We start from the raw sequence: 27,454 nt of genomic DNA, 5'->3' as shown, positions 1-27,454 counted from the left end.
AGTGTGTGTGTGTCTCTGAGTAGTGTGTGTGTGTGTGTCTCAGCGTAGTGTGTGTGTGTCTCTGCGTAGTGTGTGTGTGTCTCTGCGTAGTGTGTGTGTGTGTCCCTGTGTGTGTGGGGGGTGGGGGTACTACCTGAGTACGTGTCCCTGTGTAGGGGGGGGGGGGGGTACTACCTGAGTATGGCTGTACGTTAACTCCCCACTTGTCAGCGTCCAGTCCGTAGGCCTCCAGAGCTCTCTGTGTAGTGGGGGGGGGGGGGGGGGGGGGGGGGGGGGGGGTACTACCTGAGTATGGCTGTACGTTAACTCCCCACTTGTCAGCGTCCAGTCCGTAGGCCTCCAGAGCTCTCTGTGTAGTGGGGGGGGGGTACTACCTGAGTATGTGTCCCTGTGTAGGGGGGGGGGGGGTACTACCTGAGTATGGCTGTACGTTAACTCCCCACTTGTCAGCGTCCAGTCCGTAGGCCTCCAGAGCTCTCCTCTGACACAGACGCTCCAACTCATCAACATGTTCTGTACCGCCGTAGTACCTACACACACACATGGAAACATGTGTCTCAACAATATGTTGTCTCTGGTCTCCAAACCCATTCTCTCAGGGATAGATAACCCTGGATCTCTGGCTCCACATCCAAACCCATTAGACAACCCTGGAGATCCCTCTGGTCTCCACAACCAAACCCATTAGATAAACCTGGAGATCTCTGGTCTCCACAACCAAACCCATTAGATAACCCTGGAGATCCCTCTGGTCTCCACAACCAAACCCATTCTCTCAGGGATAGATAACCCTGGAGATCTCTGGTCTCCACATCCAAACCCATTAGACAACCCTGGAGATCCCTCTGGTCTCCACAACCAAACCCATTAGATAAACCTGGAGATCTCTGGTCTCCACAACCAAACCCATTAGATAACCCTGGAGATCTCTGGTCTCCACAACCAAACCCATTAGACAACCCTGGAGATCTCTGGTCTCCACATCCAAACCCATTAGACAACCCTGGAGATCTCTGGTCTCCACAACCAAACCCATTAGATAACCCTGGAGATCTCTGGTCTCCACAACCAAACCCATTAGATAACCCTTGACATCTCTGGTCTCCACAACCAAACCCGTTCTCTCAGGGATAGATACCCCAGAGATCTCTGGTCTTCACAACCAAACCCATTAGATAACCCTTGACATCTCTAGTCTCCACAACCAAACCCATTCTCTCAGGGATAGATAACCCTGGAGATCTCTGGTCTCCACAACCAAACCCATTAGATAACCCTTGACATCTCTGGTCTCCACAACCAAACCCATTAGATAACCCTTGACATCTCTGGTCTCCACAACCAACCCATTAGATAACCCTTGACATCTCTGGTCTCCACAACCAAACCCGTTCTCTCAGGGATAGATACCCCAGAGATCTCTCTGGTCTCCACAACCAAACCCGTTCTCTCAGGGATAGATACCCCAGAGATCTCTCTGGTCTCCACATCCAAACCCATTAGATAACCCTTGAGATCTCTCTGGTCTCCACAACCAAACCCATTATCTCAGGGATAGATACCCCAGAGATCTCTCTGGTCTCCTCAACCAAACTCATTCTCTCAGGGATAGATAACCCAGGAGAACTCTCCATGTAGTCTATACTCTAACCACCTGACTAAAGCCATATAGTCTATACTCTAACCACCTGACTAAAGCCATATAGTCTATACTCTAACCACCTAAAGCCATATAGTCTATACTCTAACCACCTAAAGCCATATAGTCTATACTCTAACCACCTAAAGCCATATAGTCTATACTCTAACCACCTAAAGCCATATAGTCTATACTCTAACCACCTAAGCCATATAGTCTATACTCTAACCACCTAAAGCCATATAGTCTATACTCTAACCACCTAAAGCCATATAGTCTATACTCTAACCACCTAAAGCCATATAGTCTATACTCTAAACCACCTAAAGCCATATAGTCTATACTCTAACCACCTAAAGCCATATAGTCTATACTCTAACCACCTAAAGCCATATAGTCTATACTCTAACCACCTAAAGCCATATAGTCTATACTCTAACCACCTAAAGCCATGTAGTCTATACTCTAACCACCTAAAGCCATATAGTCTATACTCTAACCACCTAAAGCCATATAGTCTATACTCTAACCACCTAAAGCCATATAGTCTATACTCTAACCACCTAAAGCCATATAGTCTATTACTCTAACACCTAAAGCCATATAGGTCTGTACTCTAACCACCTGACTAAAAGCCATATAGTCTATACTCTAACCACCTGACTAAAGCCATATAGTCTATACTCTAACCACCTAAAGCCATATAGTCTATACTCTAACCACCTTAAAGCCATATAGTCTATACTCTAACCACCTAAAGCCATATAGTCTATACTCTAACCCACTAAAGCCATATAGTCTATACTCTAACCACCTAAAGCCATATAGTCTATACTCTAACCACCTAAAGCCATATAGTCTATACTCTAACCACCTAAAGCCATATAGTCCTATACTCTAACCACCTAAAGCCATATAGTCTATACTCTAACCACCTAAAGCATATAGTCTATACTCTAACCACCTAAGCCATATAGTCTATACTCTAACCACCTAAAGCCATATAGTCTATACTCTAACCACCTAAAGCCATGTAGGTCTATACTCTAACCACCTAAAGCCATATAGTCTATACTCTAACCACCTGACTAAAGCCATATAGTCTATACTCTAACCACCCCTAAAGCCATATAGTCTATACTCTAACCAACCTAAAGCCATATAGTCTATACTCTAACCACCTAAAGCCATATAGTCTATACTCTAACCACCTAAAAGCCATATAGTCTATACTCTAACCACCTAAGCCATATAGTCTATACTCTAACCACCTAAAGCCATATAGTCTATACTCTAACCACCTAAAGCCATATAGTCTATACTCTAACCACCTAAAGCCATATAGTCTATACTCTAACCACCTAAAGCCATATAGTCTATACTCTAACCACCTAAGCCATATAGTCTATACTCTAACCACCTAAAGCCATATAGTCTATACTCTAACCACCTAAAGCCATATAGTCTATCTCTAACCACCTAAAGCCATATAGTCTATACTCTAACCACCTAAAGCCATATAGTCTATACTCTAACCACCTAAAGCCATAGTCTATACTCTAACCACCTAAAGCCATATAGTCTATACTCTAACCACCTAAAGCCATGTAGTCTATACTCTAACCACCTAAAGCCATATAGTCTATACTCTAACCACCTAAAGCCATATAGTCTATACTCTAACCACCTAAAGCCATATAGGTCTATACTCTAACCACCTAAAGCCATATAGTCTATACTCTAACCACCTAAAGCCATATAGTCTATACTCTAACCACCTAAAGCCATATAGTCCTATACTCTAACCACCTAAAGCCATATAGTCTATACTCTAACCACCTAAAGCCATATAGTCTATACTCTAACCACCTAAAGCCATATAGTCTATACTCTAACCACCTAAGCCATATAGTCTATACTCTAACCACCTAAAGCCATATAGTCTATACTCTAACCACCTAAGCCATATAGTCTATAACTCTAACCACCTAGCCATAGTCCATATCCCCAGCTCTATACTCTAACCACCTGACTAAAGCCATATAGTCTATACTCTAACCACCCTAAAGCCATATAGTCTATACTCTAACCACCTAAAGCCATATAGTCTATACTCTAACCACCTAAAGCCATATAGTCTATACTCTAACTACCTAAAGCCATATAGTCTATACTCTAACCACCTAAAGCCATATAGTCTATACTCTAACCACCTGACTAAAGCCATATAGTCTATACTCTAACCACCTGACTAAAGCCATATAGTCTATACTCTAACCACCTAAAGCCATATAGTCTATACTCTAACCACCTAAAGCCATATAGTCTATACTCTAACCACCTAAAGCCATATAGTCTATACTCTAACCACCTAAAGCCATATAGTCTATACTCTAACCACCTAAAGCCATATAGTCTATCTCTAACCACCTAAAGCCATATAGTCTATACTCTAACCACCTGACTAAAGCCATATAGTCTATACTCTAACCACCTAAAGCCATATAGTCTATACTCTAACCACCTAAAGCCATATAGTCTATACTCTAACCACCTAAAGCCATATAGTCTATACTCTAACCACCTAAAGCCATATAGTCTATACTCTAACCACCTAAAGCCATATAGTCTATACTCTAACCACCTAAAGCCATATAGTCTATACTCTAACCACCTAAAGCCATATAGTCTATACTCTAACCACCTAAAGCCATATAGTCTATACTCTAACCACCTGACTAAAGCCATATAGTCTATACTCTAACCACCTAAAGCCATATAGTCTATACTCTAACCACCTAAAGCCATATAGTCTATACTCTAACCACCTAAAGCCATATAGTCTATACTCTAACCACCTAAAGCCATATAGTCTATACTCTAACCACCTAAAGCCATATAGTCTATACTCTAACCACCTAAAGCCATATAGTCTATACTCTAACCACCTTAAAGCCATATAGTCTATACTCTAACCACCTAAAGCCATATAGTCTATACTCTAACCACCTGACTAAAGCCATATAGTCTATACTCTAACCACCTAAAGCCCATATAGTCTATACTCTAACCACCTGCTAAAGCCATATAGTCTATACTCTAACCACCTGACTAAAGCCATATAGTCTATACTCTAACCACCTAAAGCCATATAGTCTATACTCTAACCACCTAAGCCATATAGTCTATACTCTAACCACCTAAAGCCATATAGTCTATACTCTAACCACCTAAAAGCCATTATAGTCTATACTCTAACCACCTAAAGCCATATAGTCTATACTCTAACCACCTAAAGCCATATAGTCTATACTCTAACACCTAAAGCCATATAGTCTATACTCTACCACTAAAGCCATATAGTCTATACTCTAACCACCTAAAGCCATATAGTCTATACTCTAACCACCTAAAGCCATGTAGTCTATACTCTAACCACCTAAAGCCATATAGTCTATACTCTAACCACCTAAAGCCATATAGTCTATACTCTAACCACCTAAAGCCATATAGTCTATACTCTAACCACCTAAAGCCATATAGTCTATACTCTAACCACCTAAAGCCATATAGTCTATACTCTAACCACCTAAAGCCATATAGTCTATACTCTAACCACCTAAAGCCATATAGTCTATACTCTAACCACCTAAAGCCATATAGTCTATACTCTAACCACCTAAAGCCATATAGTCTATACTCTAACCACCTAAAGCCACTATAGTCTTATACTCTAACCACTAAAGCCATATAGTCTATACTCTAACCACCGACTAAAGCCATATAGTCTATACTCTAACCACCTAAAGCCATATAGTCTATACTCTAACCACCTAAAGCCATATAGTCTATACTCTAACCACCTAAAGCCATATAGTCTATACTCTAACCACCTGAAAAGCCATATAGTCTATACTCTAAACCACCTAAAGCCATATAGTCTATACTCTAACCACCTAAAGCCATATAGTCTATACTCTAACCACCTAAAGCCATATAGTCTATACTCTAACCACCTAAAGCCATATAGTCTATACTCTAACCACCTAAAGCCATATAGTCTATACTCTAACCACCTAAAGCCATATAGTCTATACTCTAACCACCTAAAGCCATATAGTCTATACTCTAACCACCTAAAGCCATATAGTCTATACTCTAACCACCTAAAGCCATATAGTCTATACTCTAACCACCTAAAGCCATATAGTCTATACTCTAACCACCTGACTAAAGCCATATAGTCTATACTCTAACCACCTGACTAAAGCCATATAGTCTATACTCTAACCACCTAAAGCCATATAGTCTATACTCTAACCACCTAAGCCATATAGTCTATACTCTAACCACCTAAAGCCATATAGTCTATACTCTAACCACCTAAAGCCATATAGTCTATACTCTAACCACCTAAAGCCATATAGTCTATACTCTAAACCACCTAAAGCCATATAGTCTATTACTCTAACCACCTAAAGCCATATAGTCTATACTCTAACCACCTAAAGCCATATAGTCTATACTCTAACCACCTTAAAGCCATATAGTCTATACTCTAACCACCTTAAAGCCATATAGTCTATACTCTAACCACCTGACTAAAGCCATATAGTCTATACTCTAACCACCTAAAGCCATATAGTCTATACTCTAACCACCTAAAGCCATATAGTCTATACTCTAACCACCTAAAGCCATATAGTCTATACTCTAACCACCTAAAGCCATATAGTCTATACTCTAACCACCTGACTAAAGCCATATAGTCTATACTCTAACCACCTAAAGCCATATAGTCTATACTCTAACCACCTGACTAAAGCCATATAGTCTATACTCTAACCACCTGAGTAACCTAAAGCCATATAGTCTATACTCTAACACCTGACTAAAGCCATATAGTCTATACTCTAACCACCTGACTAAGCCATATAGTCTATACTCTAACCACCTAAAAGCCATATAGTCTATACTCTAACCACCTAAAGCCATATAGTCTATACTCTAACCACCTAAAGCCATATAGTCTATACTCTAACCACCTAAAGCCATATAGTCTATACTCTAACCACCTAAAGCCATATAGTCTATACTCTAACCACCTAAAGCCATATAGTCTATACTCTAACCACCTGACTAAAGCCATATAGTCCTATACTCTAACCACCTGACTAAAGCCATATAGTCTATACTCTAACCACCTGACTAAAGCCATATAGTCTATACTCTAACCACCTAAAGCCATATAGTCTATACTCTAACCACCTAAAGCCATATAGTCTATACTCTAACCACCTAAAGCCATATAGTCTATACTCTAACCACCTAAAGCATATAGTCTATACTCTAACCACCTAAAGCCATATAGTCTATACTCTAACCACCTAAAGCCATTATAGTCTATACCTCTAACTACCTAAAGCCATATAGTCTATACTCTAACCCACCTGACTAAAGCCATATAGTCTATACTCTAACCACCTAAAGCCATATAGTCTATACTCTAACCACCTAAAGCCATATAGTCTATACTCTAACCACCTAAAGCCATATAGTCTATACTCTAACCACCTAAAGCCATATAGTCTATACTCTAACCACCTAAAGCCATATAGTCTATACTCTAACCACCTGACTAAAGCCATATAGTCTATACTCTAACCACCTGACTAAAGCCATATAGTCTATACTTTCTAACCACCTAAAGCCATATAGTCTATACTCTAACCACCTAAAGCCATATAGTCTATACTCTAACCACCTAAAGCCATATAGTCTATACTCTAACACTAAAGCCATTATAGTCTATACTCTAACCACCTAAAGCCATATAGGTCTATACTCTAACCACCTAAAGCCATATAGTCTATACCTAACCACCTAAAGCCATATAGTCTATACTCTAACCACCTAAAGCCATATAGTCTATACTCTAACCACCTAAAGCCATATAGTCTATACTCTAACCACCTAAAGCCATATAGTCTATACTCTAACCACCTAAAGCCATATAGTCTATACTCTAACCACCTAAAGCCATATAGTCCTATACTCTAACCACCTAAAGCCATATAGTCTATACTCTAACCACCTAAAGCCATATAGTCTATACTCTAACCACCTAAAGCCATATAGTCTATACTCTAACCACCTAAAGCCATATAGTCTATACTCTAACCACCTAAGCCATATAGTCTATACTCTAACCACCTAAAGCCATATAGTCTATACTCTAACCACCTAAAGCCATAAGTCTATACTCTAACCACCTAAAGCCATATAGTCTATACTCTAACCACCTAAAGCCATATAGTCTATACTCTAACCACCTAAAGCCATATAGTCTATACTCTAACCACCTAAAGCCATATAGTCTATACTCTAACCACCTAAAGCCATATAGTCTATACTCTAACCACCTAAAGCCATATAGTCTATACTCTAACCACCTAAAGCCATATAGTCTATACTCTAACCACCTAAAGCCATATAGTCTATACTCTAACCACCTAAAGCCATATAGTCTATACTCTAACCACCTAAAGCCATATAGTCTATACTCTAACCACCTAAAGCCATATAGTCTATACTCTAACCACCTAAAGCCATATAGTCTATACTCTAACCACCTAAAGCCATATAGTCTATACTCTAACTACCTAAAGCCATATAGTCTATACTCTAACCACCTAAAGCCATATAGTCTATACTCTAACCACCTGACTAAAGCCATATAGTCTATACTCTAACCACCTAAAGCCATATAGTCTATACTCTAACCACCTAAAGCCATATAGTCTATACTCTAACCACCTAAAGCCATATAGTCTATACTCTAACCACCTAAAGCCATATAGTCTATACTCTAACCACCTAAAGCCATATAGTCTATACTCTAACCACCTAAAGCCATATAGTCTATACTCTAACCACCTAAAGCCATATAGTCTATACTCTAACCACCTAAAGCCATATAGTCTATACTCTAACCACCTAAAGCCATATAGTCTATACTCTAACCACCTGACTAAAGCCATATAGTCTATACTCTAACCACCTAAAGCCATATAGTCTATACTCTAACCACCTAAAGCCATATAGTCTATACTCTAACCACCTAAAGCCATATAGTCTATACTCTAACCACCTGACTAAAGCCATATAGTCTATACTCTAACCACCTGACTAAAGCCATATAGTCTATACTCTAACCACCTAAAGCCATATAGTCTATACTCTAACCACCTAAAGCCATATAGTCTATACTCTAACCACCTAAAGCCATATAGTCTATACTCTAACCACCTAAAGCCATATAGTCTATACTCTAACCACCTAAAGCCATATAGTCTATACTCTAACCACCTAAAGCCATATAGTCTATACTCTAACCACCCCACCTAAAGCCATATAGTCTATACTCTAACCACCTAAAGCCATATAGTCTATACTCTAACCACCTAAAGCCATATAGTCTATACTCTAACCACCTGACTAAAGCCATATAGTCTATACTCTAACCACCTAAAGCCATATAGTCTATACTCTAACCACCTAAAGCCATATAGTCTATACTCTAACCACCTGACTAAAGCCATATAGTCTATACTCTAACCACCTGACTAAAGCCATATAGTCTATACTCTAACCACCTAAAGCCATATAGTCTATACTCTAACCACCTAAAGCCATATAGTCTATACTCTAACCACCTAAAGCCATATAGTCTATACTCTAACCACCTAAAGCCATGTAGTCTATACTCTAACCACCTAAAGCCATATAGTCTATACTCTAACCACCTAAAGCCATGTAGTCTATACTCTAACCACCTGACTAAAGCCATATAGTCTCTTCCCAGTTAGATATTCTGGTGCCTTCCTGGTATTTCTTATTATTGATTGAAGACTTTTGCTACAGGATGCGATTGCTTTTCTTACCTCAGAGGGGTATCCTGGACAGAGGTAGGTTAAATACAGGTTCATAAAGCTTCATAGTGCCTACCTCTGTCCAGGATACCCCTCTGAGTGACTGTTTAAATACAGGTTCATAGCTTCATAGTGCCTACCTCTGTCCAGGTTACCCCTCTGAGTGACTCCCTGGTTAAATACAGGTTCATAGCTTCATAGTGCCTACCTCTGTCCAGGATACCCCTCTGAGTGACTGTTTAAATACAGGTTCATAGCTTCATAGTGCCTACCTCTGTCCAGGATACCCCTCTGAGTGACTCCCTGGTTAAATACAGGTTCATAGCTTCATAGTGCCTACCTCTGTCCAGGTTACCCCTCTGAGTGACTCCCTGTTTAAATACAGGTTCATAGCTTCATAGTGCCTACCTCTGTCCAGGTTACCCCTCTGAGTGACTCCCTGGTTAAATACAGGTTCATAGCTTCATAGTGCCTACCTCTGTCCAGGATACCCCTCTGAGTGACTCCCTGTTTAAATACAGGTTCATAGCTTCATAGTGCCTACCTCTGTCCAGGATACCCCTCTGAGTGACTGTTTAAATACAGGTTCATAGCTTCATAGTGCCTACCTCTGTCCAGGATACCCCTCTGAGTGACTCCCTGTTTAAATACAGGTTCATAGCTTCATAGTGCCTACCTCTGTCCAGGATACCCCTCTGAGTGACTCCCTGGTTAAATACAGGTTCATAGCTTCATAGTGCCTACCTCTGTCCAGGATACCCCTCTGAGTGACTCCCTGGTTAAATACAGGTTCATAGCTTCATAGTGCCTACCTCTGTCCTGGTTACCCCTCTGAGTGACTGGTTAAATACAGGTTCATAGCTTCATAGTGCCTACCTCTGTCCAGGATACCCCTCTGAGTACTTGTTGTTCATACAGGAGCCCAGGGCTTCTAGAACAGCTCTGGAGGTGAAGTTCTCTGATGCGATCAGCTCCAGGCCAAAGGTCTGACGGTGCTTCTCTCTCTTGATGATGGAGAACACCTAGACAATACACTGATTCATTATAATACACCTAGACAATACACCGATTCATTATAATACACCTAGACAATACACCGATTCATTATAATACACCTAGACAATACACTGATTCATTATAATACACCTAGACAATACACGGATTTATTATAATACACCTAGACAATACACCGATTCATTATAATACACACAATACACGGATTCATTATAATACACCTAGATAATACACCAATTCATTATAATACACCTAGACAATACACAGATTCATTATAATACACCTAGACAATACACGGATTCATTATAATACACCTAGACAATACACCGATTCTTTATAATACACCTAGATAATACACCAATTCATTATAATACACCTAGATAATACACCAATTCATTATAATACACCTAGACAATACACGGATTCATTATAATACACCTAGACAATACACGGATTCATTATAATACACCTAGACAATACACCGATTCTTTATAATACACACAATACACAGATTCATTATAATACACACAATACACCGATTCATTATAATACACGGATTCATTATAATACACCTAGACAATACACCGATTCATTATAATACACACAATACACCAATTCATTATAATACACGGATTCATTATAATACACCTAGACAATACACCGATTCATTATAATACACTGATTCATTATAATACACCTAGACAATACACCGATTCATTATAATACACGGATTCATTATAATACACCTAGACAATACACTGATTCATTATAATACACCTAGACAATACACGGATTCATTATAATACACTGATTCATTAATCATTATAATACACACCTAACACAACCCATCCTGTAGTTACCCGGCCTGTAGTTACCTGGCCTGTAGTTACCTGGCCTGTAGTTACCTGGCCTCAACCCGGCCTGTAGTTACCTGGCCTCAACCCGGCCTGTAGTTACCTGGCCTCAACCCGGCCTGTAGTTACCTGGCCTCAACCCAGCCTGTAGTTACCTGGCCTCAACCCAGCCTGTAGTTACCCGGCCTGTAGTTACCTGGCCTCAACCCGGCCTGTAGTTACCTGGCCTCAACCCAGCCTGTAGTTACCTGGCCTCAACCCAGCCTGTAGTTACCCGGCCTGTAGTTACCTGGCCTCAACCCGGCCTGTAGTTACCTGGCCTCAACCCAGCCTGTAGTTACCTGGCCTCAACCCGGCCTGTAGTTACCTGGCCTCAACCCAGCCTGTAGTTACCTGGCCTCAACCCAGCCTGTAGTTACCTGGCCTCAACCCGGCCTGTAGTTACCTGGCCTTAACCCAGCCTGTAGTTACCTGGCCTGTAGTTACCTGGCCTTAACCCAGCCTGTAGTTACCTGGCCTGTAGTTACCTGGCCTTAACCCAGCCTGTAGTTACCTGACCTCAACCCGGCCTGTAGTTACCTGACCTTAACCCAGCCTGTAGTTACCTGGCCTTAACCCAGCCTGTAGTTACCTGGCCTTAACCCAGCCTGTAGTTACCTGGTCTCAACCCGGCCTGTAGTTACCTGGCCTTAACCCAGCCTGTAGTTACCTGGCCTTAACCCAGCCTGTAGTTACCTGGCCTTAACCCAGCCTGTAGTTACCTGGCCTTAACCCAGCCTGTAGTTACCTGGCCTTAACCCAGCCTGTAGTTACCTGGCCTTAACCCAGCCTGTAGTTACCTGGCCTTAACCCAGCCTGTAGTTACCTGGCCTTAACCCAGCCTGTAGTTACCTGGCCTTAACCCAGCCTGTAGGTACCTGGCCTTAACCCAGCCTGTAGGTACCTGGCCTTAACCCAGCCTGTAGTTACCTGGCCTTAACCCAGCCTGTAGTTACCTGGCATGTATTTACCTGGCCTGTAGTTACCTGTCCTGTAGTTACCTGGCCTTAACCCAGCTTGTAGTTACCTGGCCTGTAGTTACCTGGCCTGTAGTTACCTGGCCTTAACCCGGCCTGTAGTTACCTGGCCTGTAGTTACCTGTCCTGTAGTTACCTGGCCTTAACCCAGCTTGTAGTTACCTGGCCTGTAGTACCTGGCCTGTAGTTACCTGGCCTGTAGTTACCTGGCCTTAACCCAGCCTGTAGTTACCTGGCCTGTAGTTACCTGGCCTGTAGTTACCTGGCTGAAACACATTGCCCTTTATATTCGGTACGAGGAAACGTAAAAGTGACGTCATCAACAGCAACGAGTCAGTTTAGGTAGAAACACCATCGGAGGGAAAATGTGCATATTTTATCACCATGTGGATTCTAGAATATAGAAACCAGGCTTAAACACACAGCCTTATAGACACTCACACCAGGAACCAATCAGACACTCACACCAGGAACCAATCAGACACTCACACCAGGAACCAATCAGATCCCTTCGTCAACAACATTCACATTTCAAAAGGTCCTTTCTGATTGAGCTCACAGTGTTTACTGTGAATGCGGGGCTCCGCAAAAATTGCCTTTTGGTGGACGCATTGTCGACAAAGGGCGATCGGTTTCAATCCCGGCCTCATACATACATACACACACACACACACACACACAAACTCACACACTCCTCCCCCCCCCCCCCCCCCCCCCGTGTGACGTACCTCAGAGTCGTTGGAGCTGAGTGGCTCCTGCATCATCTTGTTGTGAGACTCCCACACGTCCTTACTGACATGGTGACTGGTACCGTTGCTATGAGACATGACGACTGGTACTGATCTACAGACACAGACAAGACAGCCAGTTAGTTAGTTAGTTAGTTAAGCTATGAGACATGACAGACAGTTAGTTAGTTAGTTAAGCTATGAGACAAGACAGCCAGTTAGTTAGTTAGTTAGTTAGTTAGTTAAGCTATGAGACAAGACAGACAGTTAGTTAGTTAAGCTATGAGACAAGACAGACAGTTAGTTAGTTAGGCTATGCCAAATAAGATTCAACAGTATCTTTTGCCAACCCCTCTAAATATCAGTTGTTGGGAAAATATAGTATTCAGGGCTATATTTAGTCAGGTTATCACAGGAACAGCCATGTTTAGTCCAACAGGACTATATTTAGTCAGGATATCTGGTATTCAGGACTATATTTAGTCAGGTTATATGGTATTCAGGACTATATTTAGTCAGGTTATCACTGGAACAGCCATGTTTAAACCAACAGGACTATATTTAGTCAGGTTATCACTCGAACAGCCATGTTTAAACCAACAGGACTATATTTAGTCAGGTTATCACTAGAACAGACATGTTTAAACCAACAGGACTGTATTTAGTCAGGTTATCACAGGAACAGCCATGTTTAGTCCAACAGGACTGTATTTAGTCAGGTTATCACAGGAACAGCCATGTTTAGTCCAACAGGACTATATTTAGTCAGGTCATCTGGTATTCAGGACTATATTTAGTCAGGTTATCTGGTATTCAGGACTATATTTAGTCAGGTCATCTGGTATTCAGGACTGTATTTAGTCAGGTTATCACTGGAACAGCCATGTTTAAACCAACAGGACTATATTTAGTCAGGTTATCACAGGAACAGCCATGTTTAAACCAACAGGACTATATTTAGTCAGGTCATCTGGTATTCAGGACTATATTTAGTCAGGTCATCTGGTATTCAGGACTGTATTTAGTCAGGTTATCACTAGAACAGACATGTTTAAACCAACAGGACTATATTTAGTCAGGTTATCACAGGAACAGCCATGTTTAAACCAACAGGACTATATTTAGTCAGGTTATATGGTATTCAGGACTATATTTAGTCAGGTTATCACTGGAACAGCCATGTTTAAACCAACAGGACTGTATTTAGTCAGGTTATCACAGGAACAGCCATGTTTAAACCAACAGGACTATATTTAGTCAGGTTATATGGTATTCAGGACTATATTTAGTCAGGTTATCACTGGAACAGCCATGTTTAAACCAACAGGACTGTATTTAGTCAGGTTATCACTAAAACAGACATGTTTAAACCAACAGGACTATATTTAGTCAGGTTATCTGGTATTCAGGACTATATTTAGTCAGGTTATCACAGGAACATCCATGTTTAGTCCAACAGGACTATATTTAGTCAGGTTATCTGGTATTCAGGACTATATTTAGTCAGGATATCACTGGAACAGCCATGTTTAAACCAACAGGACTATATTTAGTCAGGTTATCACTGGAACAGACATGTTTAAACCAACAGGACTATATTTAGTCAGGTTATCACAGGAACAGCCATGTTAAAACCAACAGGACTATATTTAGTCAGGTTATCACTGGAACAGACATGTTTAAACCAACAGGACTATATTTAGTCAGGTCATCTGGTATTCAGGACTATATTTAGTCAGGTCATCTGGTATTCAGGACTATATTTAGTCAGGTTATCACTGGAACAGTGTGTAAGGAATAGGGTGCCATTTGGTATGGTCCTGGTGGAAATAGTGGACTATGTAGGGAATAGGATGCCATTTGGTATGGTTCTGGTGGAAATAGTGGACTATGTAGGGAATAGGATGCCATTTGGTATGGTTCTGGTGGAAATAGTGGACTATGTAGGGAATAGGATGCCATTTGGTATGGTTCTGGTGGAAATAGTGGACTATGTAGGGAATAGGATGCCATTTGGTATGGTTCTGGTGGAAATAGTGGACTATGTAGGGAATAGGATGCCATTTGGTATGGTTCTGGTGGAAATAGTGGACTATGTAGGGAATAGGGTGCCATTTGGTATGGTCCTGGTGGAAATAGTGGACTATGTAGGGAATAGGGTGCCACCCCTGTCACTGCCACTCTGTGTCTGATGCAACAGCAGCTGGACTCATGACTTCTGTTATCTTGTTTGTCCAATTTAAAGAGGCCAGCCACCGTCAGCTAACTAACCTCGCTAGATAAAGTCACCCATTATGTGTTGTAGCGTGTAAAGCAGGGGGTTCTTTAACCTTTTCAGCCTGGGACCCAAACTAACCTCGCTAGATAAAGTCACCCATTCTGTGTTGTAGCGTGTAAAGCAGGGGGTTCTTTAACCTTTTCAGTCTGGGACCCAAACCAAACTCGCTAGATAAAGTCACCCATTCTGTGTTGTAGCGTGTAAAGCAGGGGGTTCTTTAACCTGTTCAGCCTGGGACCCAAACTAACCTCGCTAGATAAAGTCACCCATTCTGTGTTGTAGCGTGTAAAGCAGGGGGTTCTTTAACCTTTTCAGCCTGGCACCCAAATTAGACATTCAGTTTTCCTGGGACCCAAGCGTAGTAAAATATGCAACTATACATAAATATCGGTACATTTCAGCCCTTCAGGTGGTAATAGACCAGATGTTTGTTCCCTTCAGGTGGTAATAGACCAACTATACATAAATATCGGTACATTTCAGCCCTTCAGGTGGTAATAGACCAGAGGTTCGTTCCCTTCAGGTGGTAATAGACCAACTATACATAAATATCGGTACATTTCAGCCCTTCAGGTGGTAATAGACCAGAGGTTCGTTCCCTTCAGGTGGTAATAGACCAGAGGTTTGTTCCCTTCAGGTGGTAATAGACCAACTATACATAAATATCGGTACATTTCAGCCCTTCAGGTGGTAATAGACCAGAGGTTCGTTCCCTTCAGGTGGTAATAGACCAACTATACATAAATATCGGTACATTTCAGCCCTTCAGGTGGTAATAGACCAGAGGTTCGTTCCCTTCAGGTGGTAATAGACCAGAGGTTCGTTCCCTTCAGGTGGTAATAGACCAACTATACATAAATATCGGTACATTTCAGCCCTTCAGGTGGTAATAGACCAGAGGTTCGTTCCCTTCAGGTGGTAATAGACCAGAGGTTCGTTCCCTTCAGGTGGTAATAGACCAACTATACATAAATATCGGTACATTTCAGCCCTTCAGGTGGTAATAGACCAGAGGTTCGTTCCCTTCAGGTGGTAATAGACCAGAGGTTCGTTCCCTTCAGGTGGTAATAGACCAACTATACATAAATATCGGTACATTTCAGCCCTTCAGGTGGTAATAGACCAGAGGTTCGTTCCCTTCAGGTGGTAATAGACCAGAGGTTCGTTCCCTTCAGGTGGTAATAGACCAACTATACATAAATATCGGTACATTTCAGCCCTTCAGGTGGTAATAGACCAGAGGTTCGTTCCCTTCAGGTGGTAATAGACCAACTATACATAAATATCGGTACATTTCAGCCCTTCAGGTGGTAATAGACCAGAGGTTCGTTCCCTTCAGGTGGTAATAGACCAACTATACATAAATATCGGTACATTTCAGCCCTTCAGGTGGTAATAGACCAGAGGTTCGTTCCCTTCAGGTGGTAATAGACCAACTATACATAAATATCGGTACATTTCAGCCCTTCAGGTGGTAATAGACCAGAGGTTCGTTCCCTTCAGGTGGTAATAGACCAGAGGTTCGTTCCCTTCAGGTGGTAATAGACCAACTATACATAAATATCGGTACATTTCAGCCCTTCAGGTGGTAATAGACCAGAGGTTCGTTCCCTTCAGGTGGTAATAGACCAACTATACATAAATATCGGTACATTTCAGCCCTTCAGGTGGTAATAGACCAGAGGTTCGTTCCCTTCAGGTGGTAATAGACCAGAGGTTCGTTCCCTTCAGGTGGTAATAGACCAGAGGTTCGTTCCCTTCAGGTGGTAATAGACCAGAGGTTCGTTCCCTTCAGGTGGTAATAGACCAACTATACATAAATATCGGTACATTTCAGCCCTTCAGGTGGTAATAGACCAGAGGTTCGTTCCCTTCAGGTGGTAATAGACCAGAGGTTCGTTCCCTTCAGGTGGTAATAGACCAACTATACATAAATATCGGTACATTTCAGCCCTTCAGGTGGTAATAGACCAGAGGTTCGTTCCCTTCAGGTGGTAATAGACCAACTATACATAAATATCGGTACATTTCAGCCCTTCAGGTGGTAATAGACCAGAGGTTCGTTCCCTTCAGGTGGTAATAGACCAGAGGTTCGTTCCCTTCAGGTGGTAATAGACCAACTATACATAAATATCGGTACATTTCAGCCCTTCAGGTGGTAATAGACCAGAGGTTCGTTCCCTTCAGGTGGTAATAGACCAACTATACATAAATATCGGTAAATTTCAGCCCTTCAGGTGGTAATAGACCAGAGGTTCGTTCCCTTCAGGTGGTAATAGACCAACTATACATAAATATCGGTACATTTCAGCCCTTCAGGTGGTAATAGACCAGAGGTTCGTTCCCTTCAGGTGGTAATAGACCAGAGGTTTGTTCCCTTCAGGTGGTAATAGACCAGAGGTTTGTTCCCTTCAGGTGGTAATAGACCAACTATACATAAATATCGGTACATTTCAGCCCTTCAGGTGGTAATAGACCAGAGGTTCGTTCCCTTCAGGTGGTAATAGACCAACTATACATAAATATCGGTACATTTCAGCCCTTATACCTAAAACAAATAACAATGACATTAAATATCCATATAAATATCTATTCATGTTTATTTTCCCCCATTAAAAACACTCTGACATATCTGCCCAGAACTGTGTTCTCTGTCAGTCAGGAGACCACTTCCTGTTGTAGATGAACAACCCAGAACTGTGTTCTCTGTCAGTCAGGAGACCACTTCCTGTTGTAGATGAACAACCCAGAACTGTGTGAGGTGAGTTCTCAGTCAGGAGACCACTTCCTGTTTGTAGATGAACAACCCAGAACTGTGTGAGGTGGGTTCTCAGTCAGGAGACCACTTCCTGTTTGTAGATGAACAACCCAGAACTGTGTTCTCTGTCAGTCAGGAGACCACTTCCTGTTGTAGATGAACAACCCAGAACTGTGTGAGGTGGGTTCTCAGTCAGGAGACCACTTCCTGTTTGTAGATGAACAACCCAGAACTGTGTGAGGTGGGTTCTCAGTCAGGAGACCACTTCCTGTTTGTAGATGAACAACCCAGAACTGTGTGAGGTGGGTTCTCAGTCAGGAGACCACTTCCTGTTTGTAGATGAACAACGCAGAACTGTGTGAGTGGGTTCTCAGTCAGGCAGGAGACCACTTCCTGTTTGTAGATGAACAACCCAGAACTGTGTGAGTGGGTTCTCAGTCAGGCAGGAGACCACTTCCTGTTTGTAGATGAACAACCCAGAACTGTGTGAGGTGGGTTCTCAGTCAGGAGACCACTTCCTGTTTGTAGATGAACAACCCAGAACTGTGTGAGGTGGGTTCTCAGTCAGGAGACCACTTCCTGTTTGTAGATGAACAACCCAGAACTGTGTGAGGTGGGTTCTCAGTCAGGAGACCACTTCCTGTTTGTAGATTAACAACCCAGAACTGTGTGAGGTGGGTTCTCAGTCAGGAGACCACTTCCTGTTTGTAGATGAACAACCCAGAACTGTGTGAGGTGGGTTCTCAGTCAGGAGACCACTTCCTGTTTGTAGATTAACAACCCAGAACTGTGTGAGGTGGGTTCTCAGTCAGGAGACCACTTCCTGTTTGTAGATGAACAACGCAGAACTGTGTGAGTGGGTTCTCAGTCAGGAGACCACTTCCTGTTGTAGATGAACAACCCAGAACTGTTTCTCTGTCAGTCAGGAGACCACTTCCTGTTGTAGATGAACAACCCAGAACTGCGTGAGTGGGTTCTCAGTCAGGAGACCACTTCCTGTTTGTAGATGAACAACCCAGAACTGTGTGAGTGGGTTCTCAGTCAGGAGACCACTTCCTGTTTGTAGATGAACAACCCAGAACTGTGTGAGGTGGGTTCTCAGTCAGGAGACCACTTCCTGTTTGTAGATGAACAACCCAGAACTGTGTGAGTGGGTTCTCAGTCAACCCTGGAGATCTCTGGTCTCCACAACCAAACCCATTAGATAACCCTGGAGATCCCTCTGGTCTCCACAACCAAACCCATTAGATAACCCTGGAGATCCCTCTGGTCTCCACAACCAAACCCATTAGATAACCCTGGAGATCCCTCTGGTCTCCACAACCAAACCCATTAGATAACCCTGGGAGATCTCTGGTCTCCACAACCAAACCCGTTCTCTCAGGGATAGATAACCCTGGAGATCCCTCTGGTCTCCACAACCAAACCCATTAGATAACCCTGGAGATCCCTCTGGTCTCCACAACCAAACCCATTAGATAACCCTGGAGATCCCTCTGGTCTCCATAACCAAACCCATTCTCTCAGGGATAGATAACCCTGGAGATCTCTCAAACTTCCTGTTTGCCTCAAAAAGCATCTTGCTTCAATCAGTTTATTCCAGTTCAGAATAACAATTATTATTGTATTTTAACAGCAACAGTTCCAACCTAGACTAGTTTTCAACAGTCATTTCTACAGTCAGATGTCCAGTAGGCCTGATCAACAGTTCCAACCTAGACTAGTTTTCAACAGTCATTTCTACAGTCAGATGTCCAGTAGGCCTGATCAACAGTTCCAACCTAGACTAGTTTTCAACAGTCATTTCTACAGTCAGATGTCCAGTAGGCCTGATCAACAGTTCCAACCTAGACTAGTTTTCAACAGTCATTTCTACAGTCAGATGTCCAGTAGGCCTGATCAACAGTTCCAACCTAGACTAGTTTTCAACAGTCATTTCTACAGTCAGATGTCCAGTAGGCCTGATCAACAGTTCCAACCTAGACTAGTTTTCAACAGTCATTTCTACAGTCAGATGTCCAGTAGGCCTGATCAACAGTTCCAACCTAGACTAGTTTTCAACAGTCATTTCTACAGTCAGATGTCCAGTAGGCCTGATCAACAGTTCCAACCTAGATTAGTTTTCAACAGTCATTTCTAGTCAGATGTCCAGTAGGCCTGATCATATTCCATCTGGGTTGAACTATCAGTAGCTGGCTTTGGTGAATGTTAGATACTGTGTACAAGACCAGGGGATTGTTAGAAAGAGGAAGTCACGTCTACTGAGAGAGTTAGTTAGTTAGTCCCTTATTTCTGCTGATCATCAACTGTTAGAAAATGACAACAATGTCTTGCTAGTTGACTGACTGGTCCAAAGTCGAAGCCCAGTTTCCTGAATCATTCTGTCCTGTTCTGAAATAACTCTCTGGGTTTACCATCATGATGTGGATGTTTGATCAGGACGTGTCATTTACCATCATGATGTGGATGTTTGATCAGGACGTGTCGTTTACCATCATGATGTGGATGTTGGATCAGGACGTGTCGTTTACCATCATGATGTGGATGTTGGATCAGGACGTGTCGTTTTATTAAATGTGTTCGTTATCAGAGACTCATTACTAAGCACTTCCACACACAAAACACTTTGTGGACGCTCCTCATACCTTTGTATGAAAGAGAGAAACTCTGGGCGCTCCTCATACCTTTGTATGAAAGAGAGAAAATCTGGGCGCTCCTCATACCTTTGTATGAAAGAGAGAAACTCTGGATGCTCCTCATACCTTTGTATGAAAGAGAGAAACTCTGGATGCTCCTCATACCTTTGTATGAAAGAGAGACACTCTGGGCGCTCCTCATACCTAGGATAAGGTACGGGTCATTGCGTCTATCTGTAGGGTGAGGTACGGGTCATTGCGTCTATCTGTAGGGTGAGGTACGGGTCATTGTGTCTATCTGTAGGGTGAGGTACGGGTCATTGTGTCTATCTGTAGGGTGAGGTACGGGTCATTGTGTCTATCTGTAGGGTGAGGTACGGGTCATTGTGTCTATCTGTAGGGTGAGGTACGGGTCATTGTGTCTATCTGTAGGGTGAGGTACGGGTCATTGTGTTTATCTGTAGGGTGAGGTACGGGTCATTGTGTCTATCTGTAGGGTGAGGTACGGGTCATTGTGTCTATCTGTAGGGTGAGGTACGGGACATTGTGTCTATCTGTAGGGTAAGGTACGGGACATTGTGTCTATCTGTAGGTAAGGTACGGGTCATTGTGTCTGTCTGTAGGGTAAGGTACGGGTCATTGTGTCTGTCTGTAGGGTGAGGTACGGGGCATTGTGTCTGTCTGTAGGGTAAGGTACGGGTCAGTTAGAGTACGACCGTCCCGAGGATCCCGCATAGCACTGAAGTCAGCCAGCAGGTTCAGCTGTCTCGTGACATGCGGTCTAACTGTTTCACTACATTTACGATATTACGAGCCGATTTGACTAAATAGAACATTTGAGTTAATGCATAATCCTTTTTTTTTTTTTAAATAGGACTCACATATTCAAGAAAAAGTTACACATTGTATCATAGCTAACTTAGCTATGAGTTTCTAGCTAGAAAAAGTGTCAAACGTCACCCCAAAAACCGCACGCTAATCGAGCCATTTTATTTGTGAATAGCGTACAAAAAGCGTAAATATAACAACTAAAGAGTTATTTAGCTGGGTACCCACCGGGTCGCTCGGCTGTGCAGCTGTCACCGTTGGAAATCTGACGTTTGGAGAAAGACAAACATGCAAATTGAGTTTACTAGGAATACAAAGTCCGCGAAACCTATAAACCAATCAGTGTACAGAGAGACATGATGTCCACGCCCCCTTTCTCGCTGTTAGCCAATAAAAACACATAACAGAAACATCTGAACTTTCCAATGAAACTGATAGACAGTGATGAAATAATACCGTACTGTACAAATATCTTGATTAAAGTGCCTATAAATAGTTGAATTATGAAATAATTATTATGATACAACATGGTACATTCAGAACAGCATTTAAATGGTTATAGTGATATGATAGATAGTATAGTACCTTAGGTCCCACCCAGTCAAAGACAGACGGTTATAACAGACCAATTAGGATCAGTTATTGTACCTTAGGTCCCACCCTGTCAAAGACAGACAGTCATAATAGACCAATAGGATCAGTTATAGCACCTTAGGTCCCACCCAGTCAAAGACAGACGGTTATAACAGACCAATTAGGATCAGTTATTGTACCTTAGGTCCCACCCTGTCAAAGACAGACAGTCAATACAGACCAATAGGATCAGTTATTGTACCTTAGGTCCCACCCTGTCAAAGACAGACAGTCATAACAGACCAATAGGATCAGTTATAGCACCTTAGGTCCCACCCTGTCAAAGACAGACAGTCACAACAGACCTACAGACTCTATATATAGTTGTCCTGGCCTACCTCCTTCAGGTAATAAATGCAATGCAGTATTCGCCTTATATTTAGCTAATTAATGAGATTATGCATAATAAGGTTCTAACTGATAGCCTCTGTCTCTTGTGAAATGTTCCCCACAGGCCTCTCTCCTTGAAACACACTCCTTGGAGTCCCATGCAGAAGAAGCCTAGAACAGGTTGCTGGACATCGTTTTCTGTTCCATTTCTTATACCAGACTATTGGATGAGGAAACTCTATGTTTACAAACAGTAGCCAATAGAGCTCAGGGGTTTGAATGAAGAGCGAACGCCTGATGGTGGTAGGATGGAGCAGTTATTAATTCAGCCAATAGAACTCAGGGGTTTGAATGAAGAGCGAACGCCTGATGGTGGTAGGATGGAGCAGTTATTAATTCAGCCAATAACCATTCAGATGGTGGTAGGATGGAGCAGTTATTAATTTAGACCCATAACCATTCAGACCCATAACCATTCAGATGGTGGTAGGATGGAGCAGTTATTAATTCAGCCAATAGAGCTCAGGGGTTTGAATGAAGAGCGAACGCCTGATGGTGGTAGGATGGAGCAGTTATTAATTCAGCCAATAGAACTCAGGGGTTTGAATGAAGAGCGAACGCCTGATGGTGGTAGGATGGAGCAGTTATTCATTCAGACCCATAACCATTCAGATGGTGGTAGGATGGAGCAGTTATTAATTCAGACCCATAACCATTCAGATGGTGGTAGGATGGAGCAGTTATTAATTCAGACCCATAACCATTCAGATGGTGGTAGGATGGAGCAGTTATTAATTCAGACCCATAACCATTCAGATGGTGGTAGGATGGAGCAGTTATTAATTCAGACCCATAACCATCCAATGGTGGTAGGATGGAGCAGTTATTAATTCAGACCCATAACCATTCAGATGGTGGTAGGATGGAGCAGTTATGAATTCAGACCCATAACCATTCAGATGGTGGTAGGATGGAGCAGTTATTAATTCAGACCCATAACCATTCAGATGGTGGTAGGATGGAGCAGTTATTAATTCAGACCCATAAACATTCAGACCCATAACCATTCAGATGGTGGTAGGATGGAGCAGTTATTAATTCAGACCCATAACCATTCAGACCCATAACCATTCAGATGGTGGTAGGATGGAGCAGTTATTAATCCAGACCCATAACCATTCAGATGGTGGTAGGATGGAGCAGTTATTAATTCAGACCCATAACCATTCAGATGGTGGTAGGATGGAGCAGTTATTAATTCAGACCCATGACCATTCAGATGGTGGTAGGATGGAGCAGTTATTAATTCAGACCCATAACCATTCAGACCTATAACCATTCAGACCCATAACCATTCAGACCCATAACCATTCAGATGGTGGTAGGATGGAGCAGTTATTAATTCAGACCCATAACCATTCAGACCACTAACCATTCAGACCCATAACCATTCAGATGGTGGTAGGATGGAGCAGTTATTAATTCAGACCCATAACCATTCAGATGGTGGTAGGATGGAGCAGTTATTAATTCAGACCCATAACCATTCAGACCACTAACCATTCAGACCCATAACCATTCAGATGGTGGTAGGATGGAGCAGTTATTAATTCAGACCCATAACCATTCAGATGGTGGTAGGATGGAGCAGTTATTAATTCAGACCCATAACCATTCAGATGGTGGTAGGATGGAGCAGTTATTAATTCAGACCCATAACCATTCAGATGGTGGTAGGATGGAGCAGTTATTAATTCAGACCCATAACCATTCAGACCACTAACCATTCAGACCCATAACCATTCAGATGGTGGTAGGATGGAGCAGTTATTAATTCAGACCCATAACCATTCAGATGGTGGTAGGATGGAGCAGTTATTAATTCAGACCCATAACCATTCAGATGGTGGTAGGATGGAGCAGTTATTAATTCAGACCCATAACCATTCAGACCTATAACCATTCAGACCCATAACCATTCAGACCCATAACCATTCAGATGGTGGTAGGATGGAGCAGTTATTAATTCAGACCCATAACCATTCAGACCCATAACCATTCAGACCCATAACCATTCAGATGGTGGTAGGATGGAGCAGTTATTAATTCAGACCCATAACCATTCAGACCCATAACCATTCAGACCCATAACCATTCAGACCCATAACCATTCAGATGGTGGTAGGATGGAGCAGTTATTAATTCAGACCCATAACCATTCAGATGGTGGTAGGATGGAGCAGTTATTAATTCAGACCCATAACCATTCAGACCCATAACCATTCAGACCCATAACCATTCAGACCCATAACCATTCAGACCCATAACCATTCAGATGGTGGTAGGATGGAGCAGTTATTAATTCAGACCATAACCATTCAGACCTATAACCATTCAGACCCATAACCATTCAGACCCATAACCATTCAGATGGTGGTAGGATGGAGCAGTTATTAATTCAGACCCATAACCATTCAGACCCATAACCATTCAGATGGTGGTAGGATGGAGCAGTTATTAATTCAGACCCATAACCATTCAGACCCATAACCATTCAGACCCATAACCATTCAGACCCATAACCATTCAGACCCATAACCATTCAGACCCATAACCATTCAGATGGTGGTAGGATGGAGCAGTTATTAATTCAGACCCATAACCATTCAGATGGTGGTAGGATGGAGCAGTTATTAATTCAGACCCATAACCATTCAGACCCATAACCATTCAGACCCATAACCATTCAGACCCATAACCATTCAGACCCATAACCATTCAGATGGTGGTAGGATGGAGCAGTTATTAATTCAGACCCATAACCATTCAGACCCATAACCATTCAGACCCATAACCATTCAGACCCATAACCATTCAGATGGTGGTAGGATGGAGCAGTTATTAATTCAGACCCATAACCATTCAGACCCATAACCATTCAGACCCATAACCATTCAGATGGTGGTAGGATGGAGCAGTTATTAATTCAGACCCATAACCATTCAGACCCAGAACCATTCAGACCCAGAACCATTCAGACACATAACCATTCAGATGGTGGTAGACTATAGCAGTTATTAATTCAGACCCATAACCATTCAGACCCATAACCATTCAGACCCATAACCATTCAGATGGTGGTAGTCTATAGCAGTTATTAATTCAGACCCAAAACCATTCAGACCCATAACCATTCAGACCCATAACCATTTAGACCCATAACCATTCAGACCCATAACCATTCAGATGGTGGTAGACTATAGCAGTTATTAATTCAGACCCATAACCATTCAGACCCATAACCATTCAGACCAATAACCATTCAGACCCATAACCATTCAGACCCATAACCATTCAGACCCAGAACCATTCAGACCCAGAACCATTCAGACCCAGAACCATTCAGATGGTGGTAGACTATAGCAGTTATTAATTCAGACCCATAACCATTCAGACCCATAACCACTCAGACCCATAACCATTCAGACCCATAACCATTCAGACCCATAACCATTCAGACCCAGAACCTTTCAGACCCAGAACCATTCAGATGGTGGTAGACTATAGCAGTTATTAATTCAGACCCATAACCATTCAGACCCATAACCATTCAGACCCATAACCACTCAGACCCATAACCATTCAGACCCAGAACCATTCAGACCCAGAACCATTCAGACCCATAACCATTCAGACCAATAACCATTCAGACCCATAACCATTCAGACCCATAACCATTCAGACCCAGAACCACTCACACCCATAACCATTCAGACCCAGAACCATTCAGACCCAGAACCATTCAGACCCATAACCATTCAGATGGTGGTAGACTATAGCAGTTATTAATTCAGACCCATAACCATTCAGACCAATAACCATTCAGACCCATAACCATTCAGACCCATAACCATTCAGACCCAGAACAGAGATGGTGGAGAGATGAGTGGTGGAACCCAGTGTTCTAGATTAATGTATTGAGGTAAACAGGTCAGAGATGTCAAGGTGGAACCCAGTGTTCTAGATTAATGTATTGAGGTAAACAGGTCAGAGATGGTGGAACCCAGTGTTCTAGATTAATGTATTGAGGTAAACAGGTCAGAGATGGTGGAACCCAGTGTTCTAGATCAATCTATTGAGGTAAACGGGTCAGAGATGTCAAGGTGGAACCCAGTGTTCTAGATTAATGTATTGAGGTAAACGGGTCAGAGATGTCAAGGTGGAACCCAGTGTTCTAGATTAATCTATTGAGGTAAACGGGTCAGAGATGTCAAGGTGGAACCCAGTGTTCTAGATTAATCTATTGAGGTAAACGGGTCAGAGATGGTGGAACCCAGTGTTCTAGATTAATCTATTGAGGTAAACGGGTCAGAGATGGTGGAACCCAGTGTTCTAGATTAATCTATTGAGGTAAACAGGTCAGAGATGGTGGAACCCAGTGTTCTAGTATTAATGTATTGAGGTAAACAGGTCAGAGATGTCAAGGTGGAACCCAGTGTTCTAGATTAATGTATTGAGGTAAACAGGTCAGAGATGTCAAGGTGGAACCCAGTGTTCTAGATTAATCTATTGAGGTAAACAGGTCAGAGATGGTGGAACCCAGTGTTCTAGTATTAATGTATTGAGGTAAACAGGTCAGAGATGTCAAGGTGGAACCCAGTGTTCTAGTATTAGATAGACTAGAGACTAGAAGAGATGTTGTTAGAGACTAGAGGAGATGTTGTTAGAGAGACCAGAGAGAACTCATTGTCTCAGAACTCAGACTCTGACTGCAGAGAGGTGTCTGATGAGGCAGCCGTGCCATGTGAA

The 27,454-nt window shown here is 42.2% G+C and overlaps 1 protein-coding gene across 3 annotated transcripts in view; it reads right to left on the bottom strand.

Annotated features, from left to right (window-relative positions):
* Window positions 1-22,004, bottom strand: part of LOC116359926 (serine hydroxymethyltransferase, cytosolic-like) — a 53,822-nt gene extending 31,818 nt beyond the window's left edge. For 2 of the 3 annotated variants that reach the window (XM_031813987.1, XM_031813988.1), the window contains exons 1-4: window positions 21,911-22,004; window positions 13,183-13,297; window positions 10,447-10,592; window positions 415-530 (exon numbers count right to left, since the gene is read on the bottom strand). In XM_031813987.1, coding sequence (XP_031669847.1) covers window positions 415-530; window positions 10,447-10,592; window positions 13,183-13,281 — 361 coding nt within the window. In that variant the 5' untranslated portion in view covers window positions 13,282-13,297; window positions 21,911-22,004. Of the gene's footprint in view, window positions 1-414; window positions 531-9,646; window positions 9,709-10,446; window positions 10,593-13,182; window positions 13,298-21,910 lie in introns of those variants that run through there. The other variant, XM_031813989.1, reaches the window with a different exon arrangement.
* Between the last annotated feature and the right edge of the window lie 5,450 nt (window positions 22,005-27,454).

This window comes from Oncorhynchus kisutch, unplaced genomic scaffold (assembly GCF_002021735.2).
Source record: "Oncorhynchus kisutch isolate 150728-3 unplaced genomic scaffold, Okis_V2 Okis06b-Okis10b_hom, whole genome shotgun sequence".
Taxonomy (NCBI): domain Eukaryota; kingdom Metazoa; phylum Chordata; class Actinopteri; order Salmoniformes; family Salmonidae; genus Oncorhynchus; species Oncorhynchus kisutch.
Note: the sequence above shows the minus strand (reverse complement) of the source record. Positions and strands in the feature narration are given on the sequence as shown.